Here is a 17,738-nt window from a genome sequence, read left to right on the forward strand (position 1 = left end):
TGATGTTGATGATGATGTCATGATGTTGATGATGATGTCATGACGTTGATGATGATGTCATGACGTTGATGATGATGCCATGACGTTGATGATGATGTCATGATGTTGATGATGATGTCATGATGTTGATGATGATGTCATGACGTTGATGATGATGTCATGACGTTGATGATGATGTCATGACGTTGATGATGATGCCATGACGTTGATGATGATGCCATGACGTTGATGATGATGTCATGACGTTGATGATGATGTCATGACGTTGATGATGATGTCATGACGTTGATGATGATGTCATGACGTTGATGATGATGTCATGACGTTGATGATGATGTCATGACGTTGATGATGATGCCATGACGTTGATGATGATGTCATGACGTTGATGATGATGCCATGATGTTGATGATGATGTCATGATGTTGATGATGATGTCATGACGTTGATGATGATGCCATGACGTTGATGATGATGCCATGACGTTGATGATGATGTCATGACGTTGATGATGATGTCATGACGTTGATGATGATGTCATGACGTTGATGATGATGCCATGACGTTGATGATGATGTCATGACGTTGATGATGATGCCATGATGTTGATGATGATGTCATGATGTTGATGATGATGTCATGACGTTGATGATGATGTCATGACGTTGATGATGATGTCATGACGTTGATGATGATGTCATGACGTTGATGATGATGCCATGACGTTGATGATGATGCCATGACGTTGATGATGATGTCATGACGTTGATGATGATGTCATGACGTTGATGATGATGTCATGACGTTGATGATAATGCCATGACGTTGATGATGATGTCATGATGTTGATGATGATGTCATGACGTTGATGATGATGTCATGATGTTGATGATGATGTCATGATGTTGATGATGATGCCATGATGTTGATGATGATGTCATGACGTTGATGATGATGTCATGACGTTGATGATGATGTCATGATGTTGATGATGATGCCATGATGTTGATGATGATGTCATGATGTTGATGATGATGCCATGATGTTGATGATGATGCCATGACGTTGATGATGATGTCATGACGTTGATGATGATGTCATGATGTTGATGATGATGCCATGACGTTGATGATGATGTCATGATGATCCAAACCTTACAGAACGTGAAATTAAACCATTCCTGAGTGCTCTGCAGGATCCTAGTACATCCCTGAAGGACCCCTGGGGGGCCCTCGGACCCCACTTTTAGAGCTCTGAGGTGGTGAAACCTAAGGTCCTGTGCCCTCTCCGCGCTGCGTCTCGCCTCACTGCTGTCACGCTGAGCCGCTCAGAGGACTCAGGTTTTATTTTTGGACTGCCATGGCGTCTGTTCCTTCCATTTGTAGGAAGGGGGGTCGAGTTGGGCTCAACATGAACCTGCCGCTCTGACACTCCGGGCTGGGACAAGCAGGCAGCAGCCGGCCGGCCGCCCCCCGAGCAGCAGTCGCACAGGTAAACACGCCACAATTACACATTTTATTGTGCAGATAGAGCGCAGGGAAGCTGTTAGTAGTGTTAGGGAGGCAGGGTGTCGAATGCAGAAGCACCGACCTCTGCAGCCAGAGATCCGACATGTTGGAGTGCTCAGGGTGTTTCTGCAGCAGCAGGGCTGAGCTAAGCGTTAGCCTCGCACTGCTTCTACTTCTGTGGCTTCACAACACACTCTGCCCTGTTATCTATCTGCAATAAGGACTGAATGATCAGCACATTTTAATCTTCCTGCTGTGTAGTTATGGGGGATAAAGTGTGATATTAATGCTCTCTCCTGTCATTTCAAGGGGAACCTGCCTGGAGAGCTTTGACCACCAGTAACAAGTTTTTACCTGGTATGTTCCTTCTTTCTAAACTCTAAAACTGTTTGCTGTGTTTGTGCGTGTGAAGCCTCGTATCTTCACTGAGTGACTTCTTTTTGGGGTGGATTCATTTACTTAAGGAGGCCATTGTGGACCAGCTTGGTTTTTTATTACACGGCTATTATTACCCTTTCCTCTTTTGAACTTGCATCCTGAAGGCGCTCCAAATACCCAACCTACCAGAGCCTTAAAAGGAGGAGTGGGCTCTCGTGTGTCAGGCAGGCAGCAGGTTCAGGGAGGGAGGTGGGGGGGTGGGGGGTTTAACACTAATGCTGGTGTTAAAAACACAACCAGCTCCGGCCTACATTTCACTGAGGTGACTCTCATATTAAACTAAGGATATGAAACAGTTGTTTTTGTACAGACTGCACGGTCAGCTATTATCATAAACTTATGCGACTCTAATTTAAGTTCAGAACGATTGCGCTCATGTGAGGCTGCGGCAGTTTTATTTTTAATTCTCAGGGATTAGAATTGGAAACAGCTCCACCAATTTTCTCCATCCTGTTACGTTACATTATTGTCCTCTCGTGTGATTGGCTGTTCTCAGTGACAACATATTTCTGACGCCCTATCCAGTGTCGTCGGGCTGTGATGTCATGAGGTCACATGCCCTGCATTCACTTTCACCCTTCAGCAGAAATACATATACATATATATATATATATATATATATATATATATATATATATATATATATATATATATATATATATATATATATATATATGTATATGTGTATGTACATCTATATATATATATATATGTATGTGTGTATGTACATCTATATGTGTTTACGTGGGAAGATTTTGTTGACCTCCTACTTTCCCCCGAGCACCATCATCAGGACACATTTTCCACTTTTCCACAAGAAACATCAAAATAAAAAGATTGCCTTGAAGCTTTCTAATCATATCTCCAGAGGATGAACCATTTAGATTTTAATGAGCTCATGACTTTCCTACAACACCACCTTTAGCTTCTTCTATTCCTGCTATCCAGAAAAGACTAATTGAGTCGCATCATTTTAAGGTCACAAATGGACATTTTCTTACCATTTGTGGGACATTGTCACCTGAAATGAAACCTTGAACCTTCATTGTTGTATTAGTTTTGAGCGTGAATCATAATTAAACCTCTGGTGTTGTTGCACCCTTTGACCGAAAGACATGAAAAGCTGCTGACACATTACGAGCCACACAAGCGGGAAGATGCTACTCCTAAGAACACACTTTCCTCGAACTGCAGTTGATGCTGAAATATAATCTCAGGTATTATACACGACACAGGGCTCCTGTTACGTGCAGTTTGTTTGTGATGCCCTGCAGGCAGCTGAAGCTGCACAGGCTCCATCTGATCTGCATCACAACACTCTGATTTATTGTTTTCGGGAAAGTGATGCAGCCTGTAAAAAGCCAGGAGTCTTAAAAAAGCGAAGCAGGTGATTGGCCGGCCTCCAAACTAAAATTAGGCCGATTAAAAAGTTTCCAGGATCAGCTGTGAGGCGGTAACATCATCCAGGAAGAGTTCAGCTCTCCTGCTGGTTTCCAGCTTGCAGCAACGATCTGTGGCTTTTATAAACAGCACCAGGATGAGTCGTCCTCAGTGCGTCTGTGGAGCTGCATGAAAACCTCTCAAACCAGATGACTGAACCGCGGGAGGATTAAAGGCTCCTTTGTAGGCGGAGAACATTTATTTTTCCCATCAGACTCCGATGGAAAAACTTAAAATCTGAAATTACATTATTTTAATTTACATTTTTGTCTTAATTTGTATTTATCATGCATTTGTTTTATTACTTCATTAAATTATTACTTCTTGGTTTTATGTTCTTTTTTTAACATCACCTCATAACTTGTTTTTGAAGTTCTTTGTGAATTTAATTTAATTTCAGCATCAAAGGAATAAAAACAAAGTTCTTTTTACTCAGCAACAGAAATGACGTTTGTTCAAACTATTCAAACTCTGCGTGATAAATAAAGCTTTCTGTTTTTAGCTTTGTTTGTCTGTCAGCACTTTGTAAACTTAGTTTTTAAAGGTGTTATATAAATAAAGTATTATTATTTTAGTTGTGGAGCTAAAATAATAATAATAATAATAATACATTGTATTTGTATAGCACTTAAAAAGCACTCAAAGGTACTTTATAAGGTAAAACAGTAAAAGCAATAACAATATAAAAACAATTTCATTGCATTAATTACAACAATGAATAAAGGGGGGGGGGGGGGGGGGGGGGGGGGGGGTCACAGATATAAATTATAATATCCTGCAGGGGGTGCTGGAGGGAAGATCGTGGAGTCATTAAAAGGCTAAAGTAGTTTAAGAATACATAAACACAACAATTGGAGGGCAAAGCAAAATTAGAAAATTGTTTTAATTTATTTAAGAAAAGGGGTTACAAACACAACCAATCAGACGTCTCAGTAAATGGATATTTAAGTGAAACACGTCTGCAGCGGTACAGAGACAGAGCTGATGAAAACATACACAGGTAGTAGACTGTGATTGTGTATCAGGGGATCAGTGAGATGTAATCTCATGTTTATACTTTTACTCTTATTTTTAAATCAGTATTAACTCTGCTTTTACAATTCTTGACAAAGTATTTACCTCAACTGTTTCAGGTTTGTTCTGTAGCCAAAGTTTAAGTGCAGAACAGACGACATAACGAAGTGTGATCTATCAGTTAAACATCAACACACTAGTTTCATTACACACCATCAAACAAGGATCAACCAAGCGTCAGGAATGGTTCACCTAAACACTGTAGTGGAGAAGAATACAGAAACATTAAGGCTCACAGTCAGATATATACATAATGATAATAATAGAAACTTAATGTCAGAAAATACAAAAACAAAGAGGGAATTGAACAAATATAGACATTTGATGATATTTTGGACATGAGCTGTTGGTTTTTAATTGTCCAACTAAGAGTCAGAAAAAGTGTTTTATTGGATATAAATGAAATATCGAGTCTAACGGCGGCTTCAGTTCGACGTCTTTACAGCCAGCGGACGTCTTTTAGGATTAAGGTGGAAACCACCTGAAGAGACGACTCCTCAGTAATCATCATAGAATTCTGCAAAAGACACAAAAGGAAAATGTTGAATATACAAATATTATAAAATATTCCAAATGCCAACGTAGTTACATTCAGTCCTTTGGAAAGTTTCAGGTTTAAACACTTTTAGGTTGGACTACAGTTTAACTTGAGGTTTTAAAAGTAATTTTCTTTTGGTCAGATTTTTTTATTTAGGGTTTTTGTTCAGAATGAAGTGACTGCTAAAGAAGTTAGGAAGTTAAACAATCTATTTAATGGGAAAAAACAACAACCTGAAAATAAAAAAGCAACTGTCAACCCATTAAAATCTGCACGACTGGTGTCATTTTGCACCAGAGAAAAAGACATTTTAAAATCATTGATAAGAAGCAGATTAACTGCTATTTAAAGTCTAATTTCACAGTTTTAGTCTCTAGCGAGTCAGAATTCGGCCTGAACTTATTCTACACTTTATACAAATGCTTTGATCATGACTCGCTATGAAGCTCCCTTTACTGACATCTTTTGTCTTTTTCTCCACAGAGTGCTGAAGCGCTCATGGCTGTCGCTTACGATGCTGTCACCCAGCCGGGCCTGCTTTCCGAGCAGTACCCCCCACCCCTGCTGCCCAAGCCTGGAAAGGACAACGTTCGGCTTCAGAAGCTCGTCAAAAGAACCGCCAAGAAAAAGGCCTCCGCTCAGGCATCGCAGCCTGCCGCGCTTTTCCGCTCCAACCTTTCCCCTGTGAACGAAGCAAGCCCTGACCTAGAGCACAGCGACCACTCCACCCCTCCCAGGACTCCAGAGACACCGTTCAGCCTCTTCAGTGTCCAGCAGCCTCCACGGTTCACCGTCAGGCCGCTGTATCAACATGTGGCGTCTCCTTACCCGCAGCGTGCAGCTTACGGCAGAGCAGCGATGTTCTCACCTCAGACGGTGGCGCCCCAGTTGTACTCGCAGAACATTACCACAGTTTCTTCATATTCTGCAGCGACCCACCTTTCTGGAGTCTCATCAGCTCCATGGCCAGTCGCCGAGGCGGCAGTGCCCAAAATATCTCTGCCAGCCTTTTCTGTACATGAGGCAACAGTACCAGCTGCTGATGTGAAAAAGCCAGCGTTTAACACATTTGCTGAAATGCATGTTGGTCTTAGACCTGCTGCAGGTCCCACTCCTTATCCAGCAACAGGGGGTCAAGCTGTGATCCGTCCTCTCACTGTGTTGACCCCGCTCATCAAATGCAAAAGTCCACGTCCAACATTCAAAGCAACTGAACGTTCAAGATCGCCCAGACCGATGTTTGATGTCCCTCAAATTAGGATGTACACAGCGAGCACATCCTTCTACGAGTCATCCAGGACCCCACCGGTGTATGACACAGCTGGATTAACCGCTATTGGCAGCACAGTACCTCAAAGTAAAACACCAGCAGAAACAAAACGAGATTTGAGTCCATCATCTGAGGTCAGAAGAGGTACGACACCGACAGCTCAGCCTCCTTTACTGGGCACAGATCCCCAGAGGAAAACACCAACTTCAGAAACTAAAAGAGGGACTACACCAACAGCAGAGATTAATACAATTATAACCCCATCATCCGAATTCAAAAGGGCTACTCCAACTTCTGAAATCAGAGTTAAAACACCAACTCCAGCAGTACGGCCTAGAACCCCGGCATACAACAAGAGTCGGGCTACAACGCCCGTCTTTGAAGTCTCAAGACCTAATCCTCTCTTGTTTGCCGTGTCGCCAATCACAGAAGAGCCAGAGTCAAGAATGCCCAAAACAGTTTCTGCTATAAGCAGTTTGTCAGCTCCCCAAAGTGTGAAGACTATTGAGCCCAAGCCTGCTGAAACGATACCGAATGGGGACATTCAATTGGACATCACTCCTGCATTTAAACCAATTCAACAAAGCATTAGTAAGTCAAAATCCGAGCCTAATCTGTTAAGAGAAACTGCTCCAGCTGGTTCTCAAAGACCGAAAACTCCAACAACTGAGCCAAAAACACCAGCAGTGACTTCTTACAGCAATCAGAGGCCTAAGACTCCAACATACGAAGCATCCCGACTTATGACCACATCACCTGGCTTTAAAAGACCAAAGACCCCGACATATGGGCCATCACCTGTAGGCTTTCAGAGACCTAAAACCCCAACCCAAGTGGCTCAAAAATCAAAGTCTGGCTACCGTGGATTGACACCGGCTGAATATACTGCTTACGGCGGAATCAGAACTTACTCTCCAGCATTTGGTATCTCCGGTTCTAAGACGCAAACTGAAGAGGAGGTTAAAGCTACACAAGAGGAACCAGCAGAATGTAAAACACATTGCCAAGAGCCATCTGTGAAGGGACAAGCAACGCCGGAGGTGTCTGAAGCCAAAGAAACTCCTAAAGACGTAGATAAACCCCATTTGAGAGAAGACAAAGTTGCCATCACCCCTTCAATCCCTATTATTGTTGTTTCACAAGCACCTGACACCTCAGGAACAACGTTAACACAAGAGACAAGTACGGTATACACTCATGTTGCAGCAAAACAAGGAAAAACGGTGATTCAAGAACCACCAAAGGCTAAACCTCCAACAGCAGAGAGGAAAACTCCTGAGACACCAGTTCAAGAAGTCGCCAAACCAAAGATAAAACCTCCCGAAGCCAAACATCCAGTGCCCAAAGCTGGCGACCCTCTGAAGGCAGTAAAAAAACTTATAGGCAAAGATAAAGTCCAGAAATCTGGAAGTGAGACGAAAGCTGACGTCTCAGATCAAAAAGAGCGAGCGAAACCTGTAGCTACCACCAAAACTAAAGGCGAATGCTCAAAGCCAAGCATCGCAGCGCCCGCTCTGCCTGCTAAGGCGTCTGCAACAGGAAGTGAAGACAAAGGAAACGATAAGAAAGCAGAATCAGCTGCATTTCAATCTGCACCTGAGAAAAAGGCAGGCGATGAATCCCTCCCAGCCAAGCCCATTCTTAAAGTCATACAAAAACCAAAAGGAATGAAATCCAAACTAAGTGGTTGGTCCCGACTCAAGAAGCACATGGTGGTGGAGCAGGAGGAGCCCAAATTTCCAGAGATAGGCCCCGAGAAGGAGGCCATCGGGCCGGACCAGACCGAGGTGAAAAAGGTCGACGAGAAGGCCGTCGACAAACCTGACACTGAGGACGAGAACCAAACCAAAGACGCTCCCGCAGCAGCAAAGATGTGGAACGCTGTCCTCTTCCAAATGTTTAGCACTAAAGAGAACATCATGCACCAGATCGAGCTAAACAAAAGCGAAGACAAGAAGCAGGAAGAGGGAAAGGAAGAGACGAAAGATATACCTTCATTTGCGCACCGGCTGCCCTTGCTGCTGTTTAGTCCAAAGTTTGATGCTAAAAGGCTTAAAGAGGCGGCGTCGAGGCCGGTGACGAAAATATCAACAGTTTTTGAAATGGGTCTGATTGGGCGTAAAGGTAAAGAAGAGGAACCAAAAGACTTTAACAGAACAGCGAGGGGGTTCGCTAATATAATATAAATATGATATATAAGTGCCAAGACGAAAATGTAAAGAAAAAAAAGTTATGATATATGTTTAATGTACAGGTGCATTAGTCTCTGTGTTAAGTGAATGACGTTTGTGTTGTAGAAAAGTCAGCTTTGAACTTTATACTTGACAAATGCTTTGTGTTGCATTTGTGTGACTGGATGTTAAATGTGTGTATTTGTGGATTAGCTGGAAAAGGAGAGAAAGCGACATTTGTCTTAATTCAGACGTCACTACAGATTAAAGCGTTTATGTTTTCAGTAAAATCAGAGCTTCTCATGTTGTTCCTTTCATCACATGTTCACAATATGATATAGATGATATTATAGAACTGATTATTTATATGTAGTCAAGAAAAACAAAGTCAACTTCTAGTGAATATATTTCTTTATAAAATCTGTATTTTTATAAACAGAACACAAGTTTAGTTTTGTTGTTTCTCTTTAATGATCATTTAAATATCCAGTTTTATTCAACATGGTGCTAATTGCCTCAGGGCCTCGTCTGCAGAGTATAACATGACTTTAAATATTGCTTTGTGATTGATCTCAAAGTCAAGATGAAACGACATTTGGATGGTCAGTCAGACACAAGAAGACAGTTTGATTGGAGAAGAGAGAGTTCGAAAAAAATGTGAATTTTATTAATTGCTTAATTAATTGTCAAAATATTGAAAATGAGAAGATGAATGTAAAGTATATCACTCAAAATGTGCCGAAGAGAAAAAATCTTTCGGATTTGTGACATTAGCAAACTTCGTAAAGTTTAACGCCCGCTGGATGTATTTCAGCTGCGATACAAGAACGGTGTCCTCCACTACTTCCTGTGTGATCAACACTCAGTTTTCAACAGCCGTCATTTTGATGGTAGAATTTCACATTTTAACATCTTTAAAATGCAGCGCATTGCATTGTGGGAGTGTTAGCAGAAAGTAGCGTACGTGTGGATAAAATATCGGACAGTAAATAAAGAGTTTTTATTCTAAGGCGTCGAAGTCGACAAGAAATATTTCTCAAATTTTAAAAATAGTTTAAACGAGCAAAATGTTTGATTTATTGTGGCTCGAGGAGTTGGCTGAGTTGAAGCTCATGTAAGTTGTTAGAGAAGAACGATGATGAGCAGCCATGATGGAGGTCAGTGGGATAAATGAACTGTGGGGTCAAAGGTCAAGATTGTTTTTAGACGACTGTGAAGCAATAATCCAAACTTTATTCTTCTCGTTTAATGTTCAATGTGTTTTTTAAATGTTGTTTCTAATGAATGTGTGTGATGGAGTTAATAAATAAGCAGTTTGTAATGTTTGGACACTAAAGCAGCAGCTGCAGGAGTAGAACAACTTATGTTTCCTATTTATATGACTGCACCTGAATGGAGCATTCTGCAAGATTATTCTATTATTCATGGTCCGTGTATTGCTTATGAGTTTAATAAAATAAAACATGTCATTTGTTTGTTTTTCCCTCAGTTTTCTAGCTTTAATTAAATATTAAATTTCTAGCGTTAAAATTAAATATGGGACGGTCTAGAAAAACTAGTCTTAAATGTTCGATTACAATTTCCTATTATTTCTTAAAATGTAAAATATAACTGAGGAGCACTATGGGGTCTACAGGTGCACGATGAAGTTCTGCTGAAGGTCTGTATTACAGATCATTTATTAATCTCTTGTCTTTTATTTAAAGTGAAGCATTTTGAACTATTGTTTTCTTATGTGAAGCAGAAAATGTGCTGCACAATAATAATAATAATAATAATAATGATAATAATAATAATAATAATAATAATAATAATAATAATAATGATAATAATAATAATAATAATAATAATAATGATAATAATAATAATAATAATAATAATAATAATAATAATGATAATAATAATAATAATAATAATGATAATAATAATAATAATAATAATGATAATAATAATAATAATAATAATAATAATAATAATAATAATAATAATAATAATGATAATAATAATACATTAGATTTGTATAGCGCTTTTCTAGAAACTCAAAGACAACAAAGCTCGACTTCAAACACTCTGACAGAGAATTTATTTTTTAGTTTCCCCCCGTCGGTGTAGGTTACCCTGAAACACGGGTTCACAGCTACAGAGGACTAAAGCTGCCATTAAATAAACATAAGAATAAATAAATGACTAAATAAATAAAATGATGAAGAAAGAAGTGTAGAAATAAAATCCTCAATTATCAAATAAATGTGCAGGTTAATTTGAATAAATAGGGAAATAAATAAAAACAGAAATAAATGTAAAGAGTGAAAAATAAATACATTGTCTTTATTTATTGCTCTATTTCTGTGCTTATTTAAATATTCAAATTAAGTTAATTGAGGATTTTATTTCTACATTTCTTTTCTTTCATTTCACTTCCTGTCTGCGGTCTTACCGGACTCTCCGTAAGTGAACTCTCCTCCGTTTTCCTCGTCTACTGGGATCTTCTCGTATTTTCCGTGACCAGTGACGACAAATTTATACTTTTTAGCAGCTGATGAACCCTGAAGACAGAAAATAAAGTTAGTTCACTTCGATGTTTCCAGAAATATTTGATCTTGTATTGATTAATCTGTAACAATTCAAACTCTGTATTACATCTGACTGTCTGTCTGTCTGTCTGTCTGTCTGACTGTGTGTGTGTCTGTCTGACTGTCTGTCTGTCTGACTGTCTGTCTGACTGTCTGTCCGCCTGACTGTCTGACTGTCTGTCTGACTGTCTGTCTATCTGTCTGTCTGACTGTCTGTGTGTGTGTGTGTGTGTCTGTCTGACTGTCTGTCTGTCTGACTGTCTGTCTGACTGTCTGTGTGTGTGTGTGTGTCTGTCTGTCTGACTGTCTGTGTGTTCGTGTGTCTGTCTGTCTGTCTGTCTGTCTGTTTGTGTGTTCGTGTATCTGTCTGTGTGTCTGTGTGTCTGTGTGTCTGTGTGTTTGTGTGTCTGTCTGTCTGTCTGTCTGACTGTCTGTGTGTTCGTGTGTCTGTCTGTCTGTCTGTCTGTCTGTTTGTGTGTTCGTGTGTCTGTCTGTGTGTCTGTGTGTCTGTGTGTCTGTGTGTCTGTGTGTTTGTGTGTCTGTCTCTCTGTCTGTCTGTCTGTCTGTCTGTCTGTCACACCAGGGATAAGAAATAACATTATAACATTTATTTTAATATTAAAAAGAGCCAGACCTGTGTGAACATAAAATGAATGAAAATCTCAAAGGTCATTTAAAGTTTAATACACAAGTAAAATGACTTTAAATCAAGTCCTTGTTTAGTGAAGACTCTAAACTAACTTCAGTTCTTAAAGACTTTTTAGGTAATCCAGTGAAAAGGGAATAACAACGAGCGAGCAATAAAACAGTGAGGGACTGATTCCTTCTTAAGTTTAAAAACGGACTTTGACAATATTTGTAAGATAAAAAAAGGATGTTATAAAGACGTTATTAAAATGAGAATTAACATTCAAATCATAGTCTAAAATCTCTCCCAAGTTTGTGATGAGTTTTGATATTGACTTAATATGTGTGTGTGTGTGTGTGTGTGTGTGTGTGTGTGTGTGTGTGTGTGTGTGTGTGTGTGTGTGTGTGTGTGTGTGTGTGTGTGTGTGTGTGTGTGTGTGTGTGTGTGTGTGTGTGTGTGTGTGTGTGTGTGTGTGTGTGTGTACTCACCTTTGCTCTTTGCCCGGGCTGCCCTGTCGGGTCTCCAATAACCTCCCACATGTTCTTTTTCTGCATCACGTCTCCGGGCCTCACGTCCTGATGAATCAATAAACAGTAATAAACACAAACATGTCGACACTCTGTGTTCAGAACACGCGTCAAAATCTTTGGGAAATCTGCGTTTATCGCTGACAAAGTGATGCGATGTCATGCTTCTGTGTTATGTTCGTACAGGATGTGGTTAGCCTAGCTTAGCATAAAGACTGGATAAATCCTTACATGTCAAGAAATAGTCCCCGCACATGATTTCTCGAGGTAGTAGCAACATGCAAGATACATACAAAATGATAAATAAAAACACATATTTATTCTCCAATGGTTTCTAAATATTATTGCCGTTAATTTGAAACAAGTCTGTTTCTTTTCTATAAATAAAATATTCCTCAAATAAAATCAATTAGAAATTGTTGTATCGTGTTTCTCCACAAGAGGGAAACCTCAAATAACAAACTTTTAGGCTGCACCTGAACACACCACAGTCCATCTGAGATGGAAGATTCGCTCCTTTACTAAAGTACAACAATGTGAAAGTACTCTTTCTGAAGTAATCTAAGAATCTATTCTAATACTATCTAGTGATCTAGTAATATCTAGTGATCTAGTAATATCTAGTAATCTAGTAATATCTAATAATCTAATAATATCTAGTGATCTAGTAATATCTAATAATCTAATAATATCTAGTGATCTAGTAATATCTAGTAATCTAATAATATCTAGTAATCTAGTAATATCTAGTAATCTAGTAATATCTAGTAATCGAATAATATCTAGTAATCTAGTAATATCTAGTAATCTAATAATATCTAGTAATCTAATAATATCTAGTAATCTAGTAATATCTAGTAATATAGTAATATCTAGTAATCTAATAATCTAATAATATCTAGTAATCTAATAATCTAATAATATCTAGTAATCTAGTAATATCTAGTAATCTAATAATCTAATAATATCTAGTAATCTAGAAATCTAATAATATCTAGTAATCTAGTAATATCTATTAATCTAGTAATCTAATAATATCTAGTAATCTAATAATATCTAGTAATGTAGTAATCTAATAATATATAGTAATCTGCCAGTGAAAGAAAATAATAAAATAAAAGCTTTTAATGACAAACATTCTCAAAATAATAAATACATAAAACAAAAAATCTAGTAATCTAGTAATATCTAGTAATCTAATAATATCTAGTAATCTAATAATATCTAGTAATCTAATAATATCTAGTAATGTAATAATATCTAGTAATCTAGTAATCTAATAATCTAATAATATCTAATAATCTAATAATATCTAGTAATCTAATAATATCTAGTAATGTAATAATATCTAGTAATCTAGTAATCTAGTAATCTAATAATATCTAGTAATCTAATAATATATAGTAATCTAGTAATCTAGTAATATCTAGTAATCTAATAATATCTAGTAATCTAGTAATATCTAGTAATCTAGTAATATCTAGTAATCTAGTAATATATAGTAATCTAGTAATCTAGTAATCTAATAATATATAATAATCTAGTAATATCTAGTAATCTAATAATATCTAGTAATCTAGTAATATCTAATAATCTAGTAATCTAATACTATCTAGTAATCTAATAATATCTAGTAATCTAATAATATCTAGTAATATCTAGTAATCTAATAATATCTATTAATCTAGTAATCTAATAATATATACTAATTTAGTAATATCTAGTAATCTAGTAATCTAATAATATATAGTAATCTAGTAATCTGCCAGTGAAAGAAAATAATAAAATAAAAGCTTTTAATGACAAACATTCTCAAAATAATAAATAAATAAAACAAAAAATAGTAATCTAATAATATCTAGTAATAATATCTAGTAATCTAGTAATATCTAGTAATCTAATAATCTAATAATATCTAGTAATCTAGTAATATCTAGTAATCTAATAATATCTAGTAATCTAGTAATCTAGTAATATCTAGTAATCTAATATCTAGTAATCTAATAATCTAATAATATCTATTAATCTAGTAATCTAATAATATCTAGTAATCTAATAATATCTAGTAATCTAGTAATATCTAGTAATCTAGTAATCTAATAATATCTAGTAATCTAGTAATATCTACTAATCTAGTAATCTAATAATCTAATAATATCTAGTAATCTAGTAATCTAGTAATATCTAGTAATCTAATAATCTAATAATATCTAGTAATCTAGTAATCTAATAATATCTAGTAATCTAATAATATATAGTAATCTAGTAATCTAGTAATATCTAGTAATCTAATCATCTAATAATATCTAGTAATCTAATAATATCTAGTAATCTCATAATATATAGTAATCTAGTAATCTAATAATATCTAGTAATCTAGTAATATCTAGTAATCTAATAATATCTAGTAATCTAGTAATCTAGTAATATATAGTAATCTAGTAATCTAATAATATCTAGTAATCTAGTAATCTAATAATATCTAGTAATCTCATAATATATAGTAATCTAGTAATCTAATAATATCTAGTAATCTAGTAATATCTAGTAATCTAATAATATCTAGTAATCTAGTAATCTAGTAATATCTAGTAATCTAGTAATCTAATAATATCTAGTAATTTAGTAATATCTAGTAATGTAGTAATCTAATAATATATAGTAATCTAGTAATCTGCCAGTGAAAGAAAATAATAAAATAAAAGCTTTTAATGACAAACATTCTCAAAAGAATGACTTAATATCTCAAAATATTAACACATGAAAGTTTCTGATTGTTTCTGAGTTACTACGTCATTGTTTTCTGGTTCTGTCACGTTAGATATATATTTATTATATATAATAAATAATAATAATAATAATGTATATTAAACATGTTATAATGTTAGAGACGCCTGTGACGGTTGTCGCTGCTCGATGAGTTCTAACTTCTCGTTGTGCGACTTACCGCCGGTCTGCAGAGCGACTGTCTGCTGCCGTCAGACGGACCCTTCACCCACTGAGTGATGCGGTCGGCCACGCCCACCTTCAACCCCTCAGCGTCCTGATTCAGGAAAGAAAGATTTATTAATAAAGTGTTTTGACTGAACAAACAGCAACAAGTCTGACAGTGTTTGAAGCAGTTTGGTGAGTTTGCTGATTTTATTTCTAAACATGCAAACGTCCTGAAACCTGAGGAGCATCACAGAAACGTTCTCAACCTGAAACTATTAAAAACTGGAGCCGAAAAACCTACTTTTATAAATTTAAAATGTTTATTTTAGAGGTCAAATTGAAGTGCAAGAATGTTGCTTGAGGTCACATCAGATCATTGATTTCTGTGTTTACGATTTAATAACTTGGAAGAATCTTCCCACCTAAAAGTCTAATTATTGTATCCCCAGAGAGGAAACATGAATACATATATTAAAGTGATTTCATCAATACTTCTTTTTGGTTGAACTTTGGTTCTTCATATCTTTCTTAACATCAGCTTGAACATCATGTGTGTTTAAGTTTATTACATTTTTCTACAACAAACTCCTCAGAATAAAATGATTTAAATCACATTAATATATTTTAGAGGCTTTAAATAAACATAAAACTGCTTGACTGGTGTTTTAATTTAAGGTAAAAGTGAGCGCAGACATGCAGACAGATCGAGTTCGTCTCACGTCTATTTCAGCTCCTGGCAGCAGCTCCGACTCTCTCGTGTGTCTAAAGGAAAGTTTATTCTCAAATGCGTCTGCAGGCACATTCTTCATGTCAAATGGCGTCCAAATAAAGACTTTTAAAACTCATTAAGTTATTTCTTAAAACTTCATTTCCTCCTCAAGACTTCCTGTAATAATTCTTTGACTGTTTCATACGACGTTTCTCTTCTTCTATTCAACTTTGATGATTTGGTCGCTTCCTTCTCTGGTGCAGCAAAGTATTAATAAATGACACTCGCCATCTCCGTCTGTTGATCATCATGAGACGTTCTACACTGTGCTTCTTTCTGCCAAGTTATATCCGTGTGTCTGGCCTTCGGTGCCTTGTCCATCTTTCACTCTCGGGCTTCAGGTTCATGGTTTGCACGACTTCCTGTCGCAGCAGGAAGTGACCGGGTCTCCGGGGGCTTCTTACCTTGCAGGTGGCTCCCTTGATGGGACTCTGGCTGCAGGCTTCTCCGGCCTCAAACAGGTTCTTCTTGGAGGTGACGACCTCAGGTGAGCTGGGCAGGTCGCTCAGTGATGCCTTCACTGCCCGGGCCTCCTGGGAGTTCTGCACAACAACAACAACAGTAACGCCGTCTTTGGCCTCATGTATTAATGATCAATTAAACTAATTTCTTTATATAATTCAGACCTAACTATATCATGTGCACACAATAATACAGCACAAAGAGCATCTCAACACCGGTTTGTGTTTCTTCTTCTTTCTTCTCCACACCTGTGAGTTGTGTCTTTAATTGCTCTTGTTATTTTTGCAAAGCTCTCCAAAAGTAAAAGCGTCTTTCCTTTTCCCTGCAGGTCGTTCCCCGAGCTGTTGTTTCAGCCGGAGGAGTGAACACAGGGAACGGAAAGGTGAAAATAAAAAGGTCTGAGCGTCGCTGTTCCCGTCGTATATCTGTCAGAGGGCTGACGTGAGATCTGTGACCTGAACAAAGAGGTTCAGAGCTCTTAACCTTCAGCTGCTGTTAAACAATGAGAGTCCACAAGATCACTCGACCCTTAAAGGAAGAGTGTGACCTTTTAGGGAAATACTCTCGATACCACGTTGATGTCAGTCCATTAAATATAAGTACACACCCTTAGGAAAATACTCACACATATATATAATCTGAGTTTAACCACTTACGAAGTGTCAACAAACAGCCCTTTGAACAAGTGACAGCTCGACTCAACAGTTTCCAAACACGTCGTCTTTACAAATTCATTTTCTGTGTCTCCAACTAAGTTTCTTTTAATATGCAAATTGTAATGTGCATGAAATAAATCTGAAAAACAGTTTGAATGAGATTGATACCACTCATGTCTGTATGCTACATAAGCTACAACTAGCAGCTAGTTAGCTTAGCTTAGCATAAAGACGGGAAATCTCTGAAGCTCAGTCGACATATTATATCTGCTCTGTAGGTTATTAGTGACACTTTTATCCTTTATTGTGTTTCACCTGAACGTTAGCATAAAACTAGCAAGAACTGAGCATCTTTTTAAAACCTCTGACTTTGACGATATTTGTAAGATAATAAAAAGATGTTATAAAGACATGTCATCTAAAATCAATCTTAAGTTTGTGACGTGAGTTTCAATATTGACTTAAGAAAGAAAACAATAAAAGTGTATAGGGAAAGTTAAGGTGTGTGTGTGTGTGTGTGTGTGTGTGTGTGTGTGTGTGTGTGTGTGTGTGCGGACCTCCACAGCGTGGGCGTACTGCTCCAGCTTGTCGTCGATCTTGGGCAGCAGGACGAGCGGCTGCGTCTTCTTGAAGCTGTTACTGTAAAAACAACAGATTCAGGATCAGACGTCGCTTTAACGTCTGCATCAGTTTCTCTGCACGCCGCCGCGTCGTCGTGTTTCCTGCACGATGTTGCTTGTTGTGTATCTT

The 17,738-nt window shown here is 37.4% G+C and overlaps 2 protein-coding genes across 2 annotated transcripts in view; one reads left to right on the plus strand and one right to left on the minus strand.

Moving 5' to 3' along the window:
- The first annotated feature begins 1,379 nt into the window (after positions 1 to 1,379).
- LOC115009745 (mucin-2-like) lies at positions 1,380 to 8,732 on the plus strand. The gene is made up of 3 exons (XM_029433953.1): positions 1,380 to 1,491; positions 1,818 to 1,865; positions 5,482 to 8,732. Exon 3 carries the CDS (start codon positions 5,497 to 5,499, stop codon positions 8,452 to 8,454), a length of 2,958 nt encoding a protein of 985 aa, XP_029289813.1. The 5' UTR covers positions 1,380 to 1,491; positions 1,818 to 1,865; positions 5,482 to 5,496; the 3' UTR covers positions 8,455 to 8,732.
- Positions 4,596 to 17,738, minus strand: part of lsp1a (lymphocyte specific protein 1 a) — a 36,747-nt gene continuing 23,604 nt past the window's right edge. The window contains exons 8-13 of the mRNA XM_029433954.1: positions 17,546 to 17,627; positions 16,275 to 16,412; positions 15,115 to 15,210; positions 12,129 to 12,215; positions 10,877 to 10,985; positions 4,596 to 4,977 (exon numbers count right to left, since the gene is read on the minus strand). Coding sequence (XP_029289814.1) covers positions 4,958 to 4,977; positions 10,877 to 10,985; positions 12,129 to 12,215; positions 15,115 to 15,210; positions 16,275 to 16,412; positions 17,546 to 17,627 — 532 coding nt within the window. The 3' untranslated portion in view covers positions 4,596 to 4,957. The remainder of the gene's footprint in view (positions 4,978 to 10,876; positions 10,986 to 12,128; positions 12,216 to 15,114; positions 15,211 to 16,274; positions 16,413 to 17,545; positions 17,628 to 17,738) is intronic.

The sequence above is a fragment of the Cottoperca gobio genome, chromosome 6 (genome assembly GCF_900634415.1).
Source record: "Cottoperca gobio chromosome 6, fCotGob3.1, whole genome shotgun sequence".
In the NCBI taxonomy this organism is placed as follows: Eukaryota; Metazoa; Chordata; class Actinopteri; order Perciformes; family Bovichtidae; genus Cottoperca; species Cottoperca gobio.

Bases quoted from the DNA above. Each gene is read 5' to 3' on its own strand.
- LOC115009745 (XM_029433953.1), top strand. From the start codon at position 5,497: ATGGCTGTCGCTTACGATGCTGTCACCCAGCCGGGCCTGCTTTCCGAG.